At 46.6% G+C, this 16,462-nt stretch overlaps 1 protein-coding gene across 1 annotated transcript; it reads right to left on the reverse strand.

The window, feature by feature from the left end:
- Window positions 1-9,815: 9,815 nt before the first annotated feature.
- Window positions 9,816-15,546, reverse strand: LOC122920781 (dynein light chain roadblock-type 2). Its single transcript, XM_044270509.1, has 4 exons — window positions 15,488-15,546; window positions 14,917-14,992; window positions 12,324-12,491; window positions 9,816-9,923 (listed from the first exon to the last, which is right to left on the reverse strand). Exons 1-4 carry the CDS (start codon window positions 15,488-15,490, stop codon window positions 9,880-9,882), a joined length of 291 nt encoding a protein of 96 aa, XP_044126444.1. The 5' UTR covers window positions 15,491-15,546; the 3' UTR covers window positions 9,816-9,879.
- Window positions 15,547-16,462: the final 916 nt, after the last annotated feature.

Genomic DNA, 16,462 nt, shown 5'->3' on the forward strand with positions numbered 1-16,462 from the left:
GGAAGGCGCATACCCCCGCCAGCAGGCAGCAGGGAAGGCGCATACCCCCAGCCAGCAGCAGCAGGGGAAGGCGCATACCCCCAGCCAGCAGGCAGCAGGGAAGGCGCATACCCCCGCCAGCAGGCAGCAGGGAAGGCGCATACCCCCGCCAGCAGGCAGCAGGGAAGGCGCATACCCCCGCCAGCAGGCAGCAGGGAAGGCGCATACCCCGCCAGCAGGCAGCAGGGAAGGTGCATACCCCCGCCACAGGCAGAGGGAAGGCGCATACCCCGCCAGCAGGAATAACACAAGCACGCTCCTCATCAATACACAGGGAACAGTTTACTCTAACACCTGTTTGTCTGGCTCATGTATGTGTTTTAACAGATACTATTAAAAGTTCTATTTTATCTTGTTACAATTATCTGGGTCAAGTTAGGTGTCTAGCCTGTCAGGCTTGTTTGTGTAGTTTGTAAAATATACCTAATACCCAGATAAGGTCCTCTAGTTTGTTCGTACATGAAAATAATAGTGGTGAGCGGCAGGGGCAATATTCGAATTCGCGATATTTTGTGAATATTTGGGTGATTATTCGTCATAAATTTGAGAATTCACCATTGCGAAAATCAGCAATGTAATATGTGGGTATTGCGCACACGATACAGGCGTGGGTCACCTTGGCTACATTTTTCAAGCTGCTAGAAGTTTCCTGAGACTGGAGAAAATGGTTGGCGCGGCAGAACATTTCAATAGCTTTATATACCGAAAGAACGCTCCAATATATTTGCGACTGCGCAAATCGGCAATTAATGATGCGCATATTTTTGCGCAATACATGCAACTTCACATTTTAACAGGTCTGACTACATATTACTGATTGGCGCACTAAGTATTGTTGTGAACTTGTGACATCACAGAACTATGTCTGTAGCATGTATGTATGGACAGCAGAACCTATCAGCTACACTATATCAGGATATAACCTACACTGACTATCTCCCACCAACTATCTGTATTATATATATAAGCTATCTAACTATCTATCTAATGTAATAAACAGTAAAGCACAGAGCACAGCAATGACACTGCTCTCTTTCCCAGAACTCCATAAAACTGCAGAAAATGGCTGCTGGGGAGGTTCTTATATAGTAAGGGGGAGGCAACTTTCCTATTGGTTGCTCGGGATGTTGCTAAGCTCAGACAAAGACATTGCAGCCTTCTCATTGGCCCACAAGCAAGAAGTAGGGAGGGACGATGAATTCAGATGAAAAAAATGTAGAATATTAGTGAATACAAATATATAGGACTATTTTCGAAATTTTGTGCCGATATTCGCGATTAAAATTCGCAATTCGAATATTCGTGCCCAACACTAGACAACAATACTTAGTGCACCAATCAGTAATATATACTCAGACCTGATAAGATGTGAAGTTGCACGTATTGCGCCAAAAAATATGCGCATCATTAATGCCGATTTGCGCAATCGCAAATACATTGGAGCACTCTATCTGCACATAAAGCTGATCTGAAGTGTGATGAAGATTGGGGGTCTGATGAAGACTGGGGTCTGATTTGGGGGTCTGATAAACATTGGGGGTTTGATCTGAGGTCTGATGAAGACTGGGGGTCTGATATAGGTGTCTGAAAATGATTGGGGTCTGATGTAGGTGTCTGACAATGATTGGGGGTCTGATGAAGATTGGGGGGTCTGATCTGAAGTCTGATGAAGATTGGGGATCTGATTTGGGGGTCTGTGAAGATTGGGAGTCTGATATGAGGTCCGATGAAAAATATTTTTTTTATTATTTTCCTCCTCTAAAATTTAGGTGCATCTTATGGTCAGGTGTGCCTTATACAGTTAAACAATGGTAGATGCAGATTAATAAACTACAGCAAATAACTGCAAGAAAATTCTAAACAGGAATTAAAATAGGGCACTAGATGTGGTGGACTTAGTAAAAAAATAGACACTGGGCTGTTCCCGAAACATGGGACCCCTTCACCATTGCCTTCGAGCCATGCTGTGTTTAAGCCGACACCACCTTTCTGTGCTAGAAGAGCCAAAAGGGGCTATGCCCCTAGACCCTGACAGTGTCAAATCATAGCTGACAGTATCAGACTGTACAGGGACACATCCTCTTGACAATGTGAATGGTAATGTCCAGTTTTGACTTAGGCCTGGGTTATGTGGGGATTTACTATAACAGATATCTCAGGACAGGTGTCAGATACTCTATACATTCTTTGACTCACAGGCTACATCTGCTCTGATTTCAGTATTTCTCGTTTGTCTTCTTCTCCATCCTCCACCAGACCGCCATGACGACTTCTCCAGATGACTGCAGAGTTTGCTGCCAGGGCATCTTTGACCACTCACTTCCCCAGCAGATAGAATCCAAATTGAAGGCAGCTGACCTACAGCTCAGGAAAAACAGAGACATGTTCAAACTAGGATCAAGACTTCTGGAACCCAGATATACAGAGAAATAGACTTGGAGCTTGTTCAGACTTGGATCAAGACTTTGGGAACCCAGACATACAGAGACATGTATTTGGAACTTGTTCAGACTTGGATCAAGACTTCTGCAAGACCCAGAAGGCCAGTCTAAAGAGTAACAACTGCGGGGACCAGTGCACACATGGCAGTAACTTCTGGAACCCAAGCATACCAGAAACAGCAAGCAGACATCGAGATGACTTCTGCAACCCAGACACACTAGCCAGAAACAGGCAGATATAAGGCAAGACTTCATGAACCAAACGTCAAGCTACAGAAACAGACATCAGGAACAGACATTGGAAACAGGCTTCTAGAAGAGGCTTTGAGACTCAGTAGCAACCATGAACAGACATTGAAACAGGACTCCTTCATACAGACACGGACAGGGAAAAGATACACAGGTGTGCAGTTCACACCCATAAGTATCCACTGAAAGCTCTTCCGCCCAGGTCTCGACTCGATGTGGCCAGCTGCATTGACTATAACGCAGCTGAACAGGAAAAGAAGCGTCCATATCCATTCACAACCTGGGCAGAAGAGACCGCAGCATGCGCAAGAGCAGGGGAGACCGCAGCGTCAGCAGGGAGATGTGAGGTAAGTACTATGTAAAACATCTTCCCTCCGCAGGTTACTAACAAGCGCTAATTTGGGAAAATACCCAGAGAACCCCTTTAATTGTATAAATGTTAGAGATATTAGATTTTATATTCCACGGTAGTAATTGATGAACTGTCCTGCTTACTTCTTCGTTATCTGTATTTCAGGAATGTGCTAACAAGATGATGCACCACAAGAACACCCCCCGCCCCCGGCTGCAAACATGGTGGAGGAGTTGGTCTTCTCCTATCAGACACCTGCTCCTACAGCCCAACTCCACTGACACCCTCCATTACGCTCACCTCATTTGAAGTACACTCTGTTCGCATCTACTCTCCCTCCAACCTTCAAGTAGCTGTCATTTACCGCCCTCCAGGCCCAGCCACCATCTTTCTTGACCACTTTAACACCTGGCTACTACACTTTCTTTCTGCCGACATCCCCACTATCATCATGGGTGACTTCAACATCCCTATTGACACATGCCACTCGGCCGCCTCTAAGCTCCTGTCACTCTCTTCCTCCTTCGGCCTATCTCAGTGGTCTTCAGCTCCCACCCACAGAGATGGTCACACTCTGGATCTGATCTTTTCCCACCTCTGCTCCCTATCTAACCTTTCTAATTCGCCTCTCCCCCTATCCGACCACAACCTACTCACCTTCTCTTCACTGGTCTCTTCTGCAGCTCCCCCGGTCCACACAGTAGCACACCCCCGCAGGAACCTCAATCATCTCGACTTTCGCTTGCTTTCTGACTCTCTTCTCCCACTCTCTACCATCTGTTGCCTCCAAGACCCAGAAAATGCTACCACCCTATATAACACCACAATACGTACAGCTCTCGACACTGTTGCCCCCCTCACACACAACAAAACCCGGAAAATCAACAGACAACCCTGGCACACCAACCTGACCCAAAAACTCAGACAAGCTTCCAGGGCTGCTGAGCGGCGATGGAAGAAATCCCATTCTAAAGATCACTTCACTGCATACAAGCAATCCCTTCTTATATTCAAATCCTCACTCGCTGATGCAAAACAGGCCTACTTCTCATCTCTCATATCTTCCCTGTCACACAGCCCTAAACAACTTTTTAGCACTTTTAACTCCCTTCTCCGTCCCCCAGCGCCCCTACCTTCTCCTCTCTTCTCAGCTGAGGACTTTGCCAAATATTTCAAACAAAAGATAGTCCATATCAGAGAAAGCTTTACTACACAGTCCCCACAGACCCTCTACACAACTGCTCAGTCCTCTTCTCCCAAAACCCGCTTCTCCACCATTACAGAAGAAAAACTCTCCACTCTACTCTCCAAATCTCATCTGACCACCTGTGCACTTGACCCAATCCCATCCCACCTCATCCCTAACCTCACTGCAGTGTTTATCCCAGCCCTAACTCATCTCTTCAACCTATCACTAAACTCTGATGTCTTCCCCTCTGCTTTTAAACATGCTACCATTACACCCATCCTCAAAAAGCCTTCACTTGACCCATCTTCCTTGTCCAGTTATCGCCCCATATCACGTCTTCCATATGCCTCAAAGCTACTTGAACAACATGTCCATTCAGAACTGTCCTCCCACCTCTCCTCCTGCTCCCTCTTTGACCGCCTACAATCTGGCTTCCGACACCACCACTCGACCGAGACTGCCCTTACCAAAGTCACCAATGACCTACTGACAGTCAAAACCAAGAAACAATACTCTGTCCTCCTTCTCCTTGACCTGTCCTCTGCCTTCGACACTGTTGACCACTCCCTTCTGTTGAAAACTCTCTCATCTCTTGGCATCACTGACCTGGCCCTCTCCTGGATCACATCATACCTCACAGACCGGTTGTTTAGCGTCTCCCACTCCCGCACCACCTCCTCGTCTCATTCCCTCTCTGTTGGTGTCCCGCAGGGCTCTGTCCTAGGACCCCTGCTCTTCTCTATCTACACTTTTGGCCTGGGACAGCTCATAGAGTCCCATGGCTTTCAGTATCACTCCTACGCTGACGACACACAAATCTACCTCTCTGGTCCAGACATCATCACCTTACTATCAAGAATCCCACAATGTCTATCTTCTATATCATCCTTCTTTGCCTCTCGCCTCATATATATATCATCCTTCTTCGCCTCTCGTTTTCTTAAACTTAACATGGATAAGACAGAATTCATAATCTTTCCCCCATCTTGTTCAACCCCCCCAACAGACCTATCTATCATGATCAATGGCTGCACACTCTCCCCAGTCAACAAAGCCCGCTGCCTTGGAGTGATATTTGATTCTGCCCTTTCCTTCCGACTGCACATCCAAGCCCTTTTCACCACGTGCCGCCTCCAACTCAAAAACATCTCCCGCATCCGTGCTTTCCTTAACTTTGAATCAGCGAAAATGCTCGTACATGCCCTCATTATCTCCCGCCTAGACTACTGCAACATTCTCCTTTGTGGCCTTCCATCTTGCACTCTCGCACCCCTCCAATCTATCCTCAACTCTGCTGCCCGACTAATCCACCTCTCACCCTATTACTCCTCTGCCTCTCCCCTCTGCCAATCCCTTCACTGGCTCCCCATTGCTCAACAAATTCACTTCAAAGTACTAACAAATACATACAAGGCCTTCTTTCCCGATACACCCCCACACGCACTCTTCGATCCTCACAAGAGCTCCTTCTCTCCTCTCCTCTTATTGCCTCTTCCCACAATCGACTCCAAGATTTCTCCCGTGCATCCCCCATACTCTGGAACTCGCTTCCCCAACATATCAGACTCTCACCTACAGTGGAATCCTTCAAAAGAAACCTGAAAACTCACCTCTTCAGACAAGCCTACAACCCGTGACCCTGCTGCCTCTATACCGCCATGACCAGCTTCACCCGCACCTACTGTGTCCTTCTCCCATACCATGTAGATTGTAAGCCCTCACGGGCAGGGCCCTCTCTCCTTCTGTACCAGTTTGTAACTCATCTTGTTTATGATTAGTGCAATTGTCTGTATTATGTATGTGCACCCCTTATCATATGTACAGCGCTATGGAATGAATGGCGCTTTAATAATAAATAATAATAATAATTAAAAAATGATACATTGTGCAGATGAAAAAATATACTTACAAAAATCACTACAAAAAATACACTAAAATGATACGCAACTGACAATACTAGCTAATTCCTCAGGCCGATGTTAAAAGCTGAGAACTTTGCCAATATCTTCCAGTCAGGAACATATCGGAGCCCCTCATGCCCCACGTCACGGTGTCTCAGCAAGTATGGGGTCCTACCACTCAACTATACGTGGTGTGTGAACACAGTCTGAACAGGGTCTCCATAGTGGTATCGTGACGTGGTGCATGAGGGGCTCCGATATGTTCCTGACTGGAAGGTATTGGCAAAGTTCTCAGCTTTTAACATCGGCCTGAGGAATTAGTTAGTATTGTCAGTTATCAGCGTATCATTTTGGTGCATTTTTTGTTGTGATTTTTGTATTTTCACCTTTTAACCAAATACTGGATTTTTTTTCTTCCGCCCAAATACTGGATATTTCCATCTTTCTTTCTACATTAGCAAAGTAGTGTACGTTTGATAAGGAGTCTATCATATCTATCTATCTATATCTCATATCTTTCTATCTATTCTATCTATCTATCTATCTATCTATCTATATATCTCATATCTTTCTATCTATCTCATATCTATCTATCTTGGAATGCTCAAACAGAAGTCCACTTCAATGCATTCCCATTGTTCTGTGTCCATCATTGTCTTCCCAGCTCAGTCATTGTGTACAGGTTTCTTCACATTGTAACGTCTATGAGTCTGTGGTGGTTATGTCTTCCTTACTGGTTGTCATGGTAGAACAAGCGCTGGTCTCAGTGCTAGTCTTCTGAATTTTCCAGTATGTGCTGAATGGTTACATGGTGTTCGAGTGACAATACGACTAGTAGTTACTGGATTTAAAAAAGTAACAAAAACTTTTCCTCCTAAAATAAAAAAAATCAGGATATGCCCCCAAAGTCTGATAGGTGCAGATCCCACCGCCGCTCCTATAGTCAAAATTTAGCCCACAAAATGCCGGAAGGTGCACAGCTCATGCACGGAAGTCCTCCATTTATTCCTATGGAAGTGCCAAAAATAGCTTAGCGGCACGGGCGGCCACTGCTCCATTCACTTCTATGGGGCTGATGGAAATAGCTGAGCCAGCGCTCAGCTATTGCTATTTTTGGTAGTCCCATAGGAATGAATAGGGGGTGGCGGCGTTTTCTGTTCGGCTATTTTCTGCGCTTCCATAGGAAGTCAAGCTTGATATGCCCCCAATGGCTGGAGATAGGAATACCCCTTTAACTTTCTGGCTATACAGAGGATTTGGAGCTCTACAAAGATATAAGGAGTTATTCAGCTCAGGATTTTGTCACAGAATATATAATTGATGATGGTCTGTGAGCTGGAACTTCAAGATCAAGGGGAATGCTGCACCCAGAAAAGGCCCATAACTGTGGGTGTCAAACTTATTTTCACTAAGGGTCACATCAGCATTATGGTTACCTTCAAAGGGTAATTCTTTGTGGTCACTAAAGAATGGACAATCTAGTGAGGACTCTGGTCACTAGAGAACAATCTAGTGAGGACTCTGGTCACTAGAGAACAATCTGGTGAAGACTCTGGTCACTAGAGAACAATCTGGTGAAGACTCTGGTCACTAGAGATAGTTCATGGTCAGTGGCGTAATGGTACATCACTGTGATGGTGCAGCCCCAGAGTTAGTTATAATTCTGATTCCCTCAGTTTAACCCCTCAAATGATGCAGTCAATAGAGACTGCAGCATCTAAGAGGTTAGACAGAGGTAACGCCATTTGCTCTCCAATCGGCATCCCATGAATGCAATTGCAGGGCGCTCATAAATTGTCGCTAGAGGACAATCTAGTGAGGACTCTGGTCGCTAGAGGACAATCTAGTGAGGACTCTGGTCGCTAGAGGACAATCTAGTGAGGACTCTGGTCGCTAGAGGACAATCTAGTGAGGACTCTGGTCGCTAGAGGACAATCTAGTGAGGACTCTGGTCGCTAGAGGACAATCTAGTGAGGACTCTGGTCGCTAGAGGACAATCTAGTGAGGACTCTGGTCGCTAGAGGACAATCTAGTGAGGACTCTGGTCGCTAGAGGACAATCAAGTGAGGACTCTGGTCGCTAGAGGACAATCTAGTGAGGACTCTGGTCGCTAGAGGACAATCTAGTGAGGACTCCACAGCCATAAAGAAAGCAGGATGTGCTTGTGCAATATGCTTCCCAATGGCCAATTTAGTAGAAACTTGGCCAGGTGAGGTGCAATCTCGCGAAGCTTCTACTTTAGCTGCGGAAGACGCCAAGTCAATGACAGTGCGGGCGTCTACTAAGGCCTCACAAGATTTGCTCCTCATCGGGTCGAGTCCTCACTAGATTGTCTGTCGGGATGTGTCTTGCTGCGTCCATGTCTCAGAGAGGCTACAAGTGTCAGCACGTCCTGCTTTTTTTTATTTTTTTTTATAGTGTCCTGATTTCGCGCAGGCCACATAAAATGATGTGGCGGAACACATTCGGCCTGTGGACCTTGAGCACGTGCTCTGCAAGTGCTTTTTCAGAAGCGTCAATGACTATACTCCAATGGTGAAGTTTCTTCTAAGCTTCTAAAGTCACCATTAAGGCTGCCAGCTGTATTATCAATTGTCTGTGTACACATGGACGGTTTTTACTACATAGCTCTGTCCACGGAATACGTATGTCCACGTAAGACATGGACCAAAGTGGTGCCTGAATATCGATCAGATGACACCATTTTAGCATATATGTGGCTATAATTACCCGCACATAAATGTATGGATCCTTCTGTGCGGAGAATTTGCAGCCACATGTGAAATAAAGGGGAGGCATGATTTTATTGCAAGTAATACTTTATTGTAAGTCCAGTAAACGTGTCTTGCTGGAGTGGTAAGTGGTCATCAAACAAACAGAAGGTAGTCAGCAGTGAAAAGAAGAATCCAAAAGACAGAACCCTTTGTAATCTTCATAAATCACACTGTGCATAGTGATATTGGAATTATTACAATACGAAAACCAGGATGACAAGCCTTCCTAATCGATGCTATTAGCTAATGTTTTTAAAGGGCATCTGTCAGCAGCTTTGTACCTATGGAACTGGCTGACCTGTTGGCAGCTGAAGGCATCTGTGTTGGTCCCATGCTCATATGTCTCTGCATTGCTGAGAAAAATGGTGTTAATATATGCAAATGAGCCTCTAGGTGTAATGGTAACGCCCCCATTTCTCACAGAGGTTCATTTACATATATTAAAACATAATTTTTCTCAGCAATGCGGGCACATATGAGCAAGGGACCAACACAGATGCCTTCCGCTGCCAACAGGTCAGCCAGTTTCATAGGTACAAATCTGCTGACAGATACCCTTTAATTTTCTTAAAGGGGCCCTGCACTGTAATTAAAAGCTGCCATATAGGAAACAACTGGGATAAACTGGGACTCTTTAACATACAACTTATGCCAGCAGCACACTGATCACAGGGTGCAGGTTCAGATGTAGGACAGCACTTAACCAAAAAGTGCAGTCCTCACCTAAGCTATAACATAGGCACTTCAGTATGATGTATCCACGACATGCCCTCCTACTTCTGCCTCCTGGAAGCACAGCTGCATGGCGGCAGAATTAGATCCGGCCCAAAAATGACAGATTTTCCCCTTTACTGGTCACAGCTTTTTTAAGTAGAGAGACCCTAATAAAACATGTTCCAGAGTATGCAGCTAATAGATCACCAGGGGCGCGCGTTCAGTCCGATGGATTCTGGATAACGATCAGTAGGTAGTCTTTATCTGAAAAATATAAGAGGTGAAAAATTAAAAGGTCTGGAAAATGGAAAGTGGAGAGAATGGACAGAATAATAAGTAGGAGATGTGTCCATGTGTGGGGTCTCAGTCTGTCATAAAAGAGGGTGCCGGTGTTTCGTTACATTTCCCTACCTCGTGAGATTTCCCTACCCTCGTCACTGCGCAGGCGCGGTGATCGGATGGATGTTCTCGGCTGGACACTGCGCATGCGCCAGGAGCCTCACCAGCGGTTAGGGTAGGGAAAAAGCACTGGCCCGTAATTTTTACCTTCCCTAACCGCTTGTAAGGCTCCCAGCGCATGCGCAGTGTCAGCCATGTCCAGCCGAGAACATCCATCCGATCACCGCGCCTGCGCACTGGCCCGTAACTTTTCCCTACCCTAACCGCTGGTGAGGCTCCCGGCGCATGCGCAGTGTCGGCCGGTGTCCAGCTAACTCTGCTGTGTAATTTCCCTACCGCTTCGTTGTGCGCCTGTGCGGCGCGGCACACCTCCTCACATCATGTCCGGTGTGGCCGGAAGTGATGAGGGTAGGGAAATGTAACGGAACACCGGCTGAGGGGTCTATGGTCCAATAGGTAGGACGATAAAAAGGCCCACTATATGTGTGTCTTATACTGTAGTGGTGGGAACCGTGACGTATAAAACTGTAGAAAATGTACTAAAAGGGGTTGTCCCACAACAACCACCCATCGGTAGGACATGTTATAACTGTCTCATCGCTGGGCCCCTCACCGATACAAGAACAGGGGACAAGTCGCCTGTTGAATGGAGCGACGGTCAGTGAAACCTGTACTCGGCCATCTCCAGCGGGCCTATAGAGGATGAATGGGGTGGCAATGCACGAATCAGACAGTCAATCCATTTTGACTGGGGATTCAAGACACCCGTTCTTGTGGTGGGACCTCTATCGAGCAAACACTTAGGCCTCGTCCACATTTCCGTTTTTCACTGACGTGTGCTGTCTGCATTTTCTGTGGACAGCACATGTACCCATTGATTTAAATGTGTCTGGTCACATTTCAGTATATTTTTACTGACCGTGGAGACATGCACTACTTTGATCCGTGACGCGGAGCAAGCACGCCCATAGAAGTCTATAAGTCCGTGAAAATCACGGACACACCACGGATGGAGATTCTTTAGAATTATATTTTTTTTTTCAGCTGAGCAAGGTCAGTGAATTACGGATGACACACGAATGTAAAAACGGACACATGGACCAACCACAGATACTTCACGGATAAAACACGTACGCTTTTTTTCACAGAGGTGTCACTGACACGGAAATGTGCACAAGGCCTTATACTGTGGATAAGAGACAGTAGCTCTTTAAAGGGAATGTTATATTATTATTCCTTTTCCATGCCCATATCTATACTAGGGTATATTCACATGACTGTATATGTTTTGTGATCCGTAAATTGCGGATACGCAAAACACAGGTACCGGCTGTGTGCGTTCTGCATTTTGAGGAACGCACACAGCCAGCCTTGTGATAGAAATGCCTATTCTTGTCCGCAATTGCGCAATCTTTTTTGTGGGGCCCCTGAAGGAAACTACTGATGCTGACAGCACACGGTGTGCTGTCCGCATCTTTTGCGGTCCCGTTGAAATGAATGGGTCTGCACCCGTTCTGCAAAATATGGTCGTGTGACGGGACCCTTAAAAAGAAACATAAATTCCTGCAGTTTTCGCACTGGGCACTAAGCCTAATAATAAGCGCCACTTCTTGGTCTGTACAGATCACCATACTGCAGTCATCTTCTTATCATCACAGATTACAAGGACAGATATCACCTCTGTATAGATAACACAGGATCCACCATTCACAGAAGGTAATATCACAGCTTGTCTACTCCCTCCTGACCTCTGCACGGGTCACAGAGCATGCCCAGAAATCTATCCCGTAGAAGTCAATGAGTCTCCTCCTGTCCATTGTGTCTATAGCCCAAGCATAGCTCTAAATGCTGTTAAGATCAGCTCAGGCAAGATGGCCGCCCACATAATCATGTTTAGGAAATAGAATAAAAAAATCTACAATCAAAAAAATAAAAACAGATTTTAAACAAGGAATATGTGTCGCTATCTGGTTTTATGTGGCAAAAGAAAATTTTGGTGACACATTCCCTTTAAATAAAGGCATGTATATGATAAGCTAGATCACTGTACAGCCTCTTAAGCCAGTGTTCAGGTAGGTGAGTAATAACTCTGCAGACCTTCTAAGAAGGAGGTGGTACACTGGGAGGAGAACCTTGCCAGTCCTGTTTTATGACCAGTGCACAGTACAACATGGAAGGCACTAGTCATGTCGAGGATTTGCCTACACGTACATGGCAAGTACAGTGACTGTACCGGTGCACTGATGCATCAATTCCCTGCCGTACCTGGAGCAACCATTATCTCATGCTTCTTGGAGCGGATCCTGAGGAACGTCAGATCGTTCTGAGGGTCGATATCGCGCACTGTGCTTCTGGCTTTCAAGGAGAGCTGGTGAAGGAGGCCGGCATACTGCACTGTGGTGGAGTTATCCAGAGTGGTCCTTATGGGGATGCCTGCAAAGACATAGACGCGAAAATATATTCATTTATCGTTTGTGACAAGAGGACATCGCAGAGACACTAGTAGTAACGGGCATCCACTGTAATTGGGCTCTATGGGCTACATCAGGGGTAGAAAAATGGCCGCAGGACGGTTTGATCCTTTTAGTACGTACATCCTAGGCGTAGTGGCTACCTAGCCTCTGGAATTTCTCCATTATAAAACTAAACAAAAAAAGTAGTCATACCAGCCATTGGAATGCTTCCTGTACAACAAACCCCACCCCCAAGGAACTGTAGTCTCCTGATGTCCGGCCCATGCTGCAGTGGAGTCTACATGGATGTAGCATCACACGGGTGGTAGGCTGCTTTCAGGCGAGCGAGTTCCACACATCGGACTCGCAGCGTGAGTATGCGGCCGCTCCCGTCCTTACCTGCCAGCACTGCCGGGGTCGCATAGCATTATATTGATTTATGATGCTCTGTAACCCTTAGAGTTCTGGAATGTATTGAATAACACTGACAGTATTATGTCCATAGTGTGCAAGCGGCCTTAGGCCCCCATGCAGACTGCATTCAATCCTTACAGCAGGAAAAGCTTCTAGTGCGCATAGGGCTCCATTCACCTGACGCAGGGGTTGGTGTGTGTAGGCTTTTTTTTATCTGTACAGGTCTAGATGATTTGCCAGTGGCCCAAAAATTTATGCCACACAATGAACTTTTGGCCAATGGACAGTGTGATACTGGATGTAGTGGATTATACACCGGGCCTTACCGACGTATACTCCCAACACAATGTGAACAGAGCCTTGGCTGATGTCAAATAATAAATAAATACAAATTTCCCCCCAAATAGTGTTTTGAGCCCAGGCGTTTTAATGGTGTTTATTTTGCATTGCTTGCATTTTTATATTAGAAAGTATGTTACCCCCTGTAATGTCATTTTCACTGGAGTCTAGTATACAAAAAATATATAGGTGGAAAATAAAAAACTCGCCATGAAAAAGCACCATCAAAGAATGTAACACACTGAAGAAGGACAACTCCCTTCCCCCAACAAACAATGGATATCTGTGGGATAAAACTCCAGAAAATGAGGGAAATACAGCAGACTCAGAAAAAAAAAACGCCACTGCTCCCCTTGCGTTAAACGAAAACTGATCAATGTGAAGCTGGTGTTTTTGCTTGAGAAAAACTGCAAAAAAATAAAATAAATGTACCAAAACAACCCCATAATACCTAATTTTTTTTTTTTTAAACTATGTCTGTTAGGGTTCATGCATACAAACTTATGTTTTTTCTGTGTCCATTCTGTAGGTGGAACTGTTCACTTCAATGGGGCTGCAAAAAAACGGAAATGACTCAGAGTGCATTCCGTGTCCGTAAGTCCGTTCCGCAAAAAATAGAACATGTCCGCATTACAGACAAGGATAGGACTGTTCTATTAAGGGCCGGACTTTCCATTCTGCAAAATGCAGAACGCACGCGGCTGGTATCCGTGTCTTGCAGATTCATAATTTGTGGATCGCAAAATATCCAATCGATTGCATGAGCCCTCACTACCATCAACCTGTCAATTTGTGCTGCCATTGGTTGTCAGGAACGGGAAGGGGTTGCGACCGCAGTATCATGGCCACCATGTGGAAGCACAAGAGGACCCGTCGCATCTCCTGACAGGTCTGTTTTAGTAACTTCCTGCATTCCCCAGGTAATAACAATTCTGGAGCCTCTGTTCTTATGACCCTATGCTGTGCCGTTCCTCTACTACTCACACTGGAAGTTTACAAATGAATCGCCAGCAGTCTGCAATGAAGGTCCAGCTGGGTGTTACTAGTTGGGGGGGGGGGGGTCCCTGCACAGCCTGACACTATCCAATCAGTGCTGCCAGTGTCAGATTGTGTAGGTACCCCCCCCCCCCAACTGGTAACAACTAGCTAGACCTTTATTACAGGCTGCCTGCAATAATTCCTAAACTTGGAGAAGGAATAACAGAGGAACAGCACGGCGTCATCAGACTAGACCTTATTAATGATATTACAAGAGGAATGCAAGTAGTAACTGAAGGAGACATGTCAGGAGGTGGGGAGGGGGGGGGGGGTCCTCTCGTAGAGCAGATGTCCATTAGGGCCCATGCACACGAACGTTTTTTTGCGTTCCGTATACGGAACCATTCATTTCAATGGGTCTGCAAAAAATGCGGACAGCACTCTGTGTGCTGTCCGCCTCCGTTGCTCCGTTCCGTGGCCCCGCAAAAATCAGAGTCCTGTCCTATTCTTGTCCGTTTTGCGGACAAGAATAGGCATTTCTATAATGAGCATACGTTTTTGCGGATCCGCAATTTTTCAGACCGAAAAAGACGGCACGGTCGTGTGCATGAGCCCTTATTGTGAGAAATCTATCCAGACACATACGTAGCATGGAAGTCATCATCGGGTCTCACCTTCCGCATTCACCACGATGGTTCCTATCACCCCCTTCTGGGACTGGATCCTCTTTAGTGTTTCTTCAACCTCAGACTGCAAAATAAATAAAAATAGGATAAAAACTATATTTCTAGATGAAATCCATTTAAAATCTGCAACAAAACACAACGCTGTGCATTAAAATTCGCAAGGGCGGTCAATTCCCATCCGGACATTTTCCGTAGTGTGTGGATGAGATTTATGTGAACACATCCTGCCGGATCCCAAGAGGTTCTTCAGCAGCTGCAGTGTATATTATAAAGCTCTGTGTTCCAGTTTCTGTAGCTCTTCATAATACACGCCTCAGCTGCTGCAGAACCTCATAATACAGGCCTCAGCTGTTGCAGAACCTCATAATCTACGCCTCAGCTGCTGCAGAACCTCATAATACACGCCTCAGCTGCTGCAGAACCTCATAATACAGCTCACCCATCATCTCAATCATGGACTAGAATCCTCTTCAAAGAGGTTCTGCAGCAGCTTAGGTGTGTATTCCAGCTCCGTGTCTTCCCCCTCTCAGCCGCTCACAGCCGGGAGACCCGCACTCACCATCCTGCTTCCTCTGCGGTAGACAACTGACAACAAACTGTCGCTTCTCCGGTTACTATGGTAACGCCGGAAGGGACGCACGGAGGGGCGGGGCGGTCTTTTCACCATGAGGTAATCACATGGCGTGCCTGTCTGCAGTTAGTGATGTGCTGCCCCTGCTGGTCACTAGGGAGCAGTGCAGCAGTGTTGCGCACTACATTTTTGTCGCATGGAATCTGCCTGGGGACAGGACGCTTCTTCCCTTTACGTGCAGGGAGGACATGTCTGACTAGTTTCACTTATAAGGGACATTGGGACAAAGGTGGAGGGTGCAGCAGTGGCAGAAAAAGATGTGCACCTGTGGCTGAGGCAAATAAGGGGGGGTGCACTTGTGACTGAGGTACATAAGGGGGGGGTTACACCTGTGTCTGAGGCACATAAGGGGGTGCACCTGTGACTGAGGCAAATAAGGGGGGGTTACACCTGTGTCTGAGGCACATAAGGGGGGTGCACCTGTGACTGAGGCGCATAAGGGGGGTGCACCTGTGACTGAGGCACATTGGGGGGTGCACCTGTGACTGAGGTACATAAGGGGGGTGCACCTGTGACTGAGGTACATAAGGGGGGTGCACCTGTGACTGAGGTACATAAGGGGGGGTGCATCTGTGACTGAGGCACATTGGGGGGTGCACCTGTGACTGAGGTACATAAGGGGGGTGCACCTGTGACTGAGGTACATAAGGGGGGGGGTGCATCTGTGACTGAGGCACATTGGGGGGTGCACCTGTGACTGAGGTACATAAGGGGGGTGCACCTGTGACTGAGGTACATAAGGGGGGTGCACCTGTGACTGAGGTACATAAGGGGGGTGCACCTGTGACTGAGACACATAGGGGGTGCACCTGTGACTGAGGCACATAAGGGGGGTGCCCCTGTGACTGAGGCAAATAAGGGGGGTGCCCCTGTGACTGAGGCAAATAAGGGGGGGGTACACCT

Source organism: Bufo gargarizans, chromosome 10 (assembly GCF_014858855.1).
Source record: "Bufo gargarizans isolate SCDJY-AF-19 chromosome 10, ASM1485885v1, whole genome shotgun sequence".
Lineage (NCBI taxonomy): Eukaryota > Metazoa > Chordata > Amphibia > Anura > Bufonidae > Bufo > Bufo gargarizans.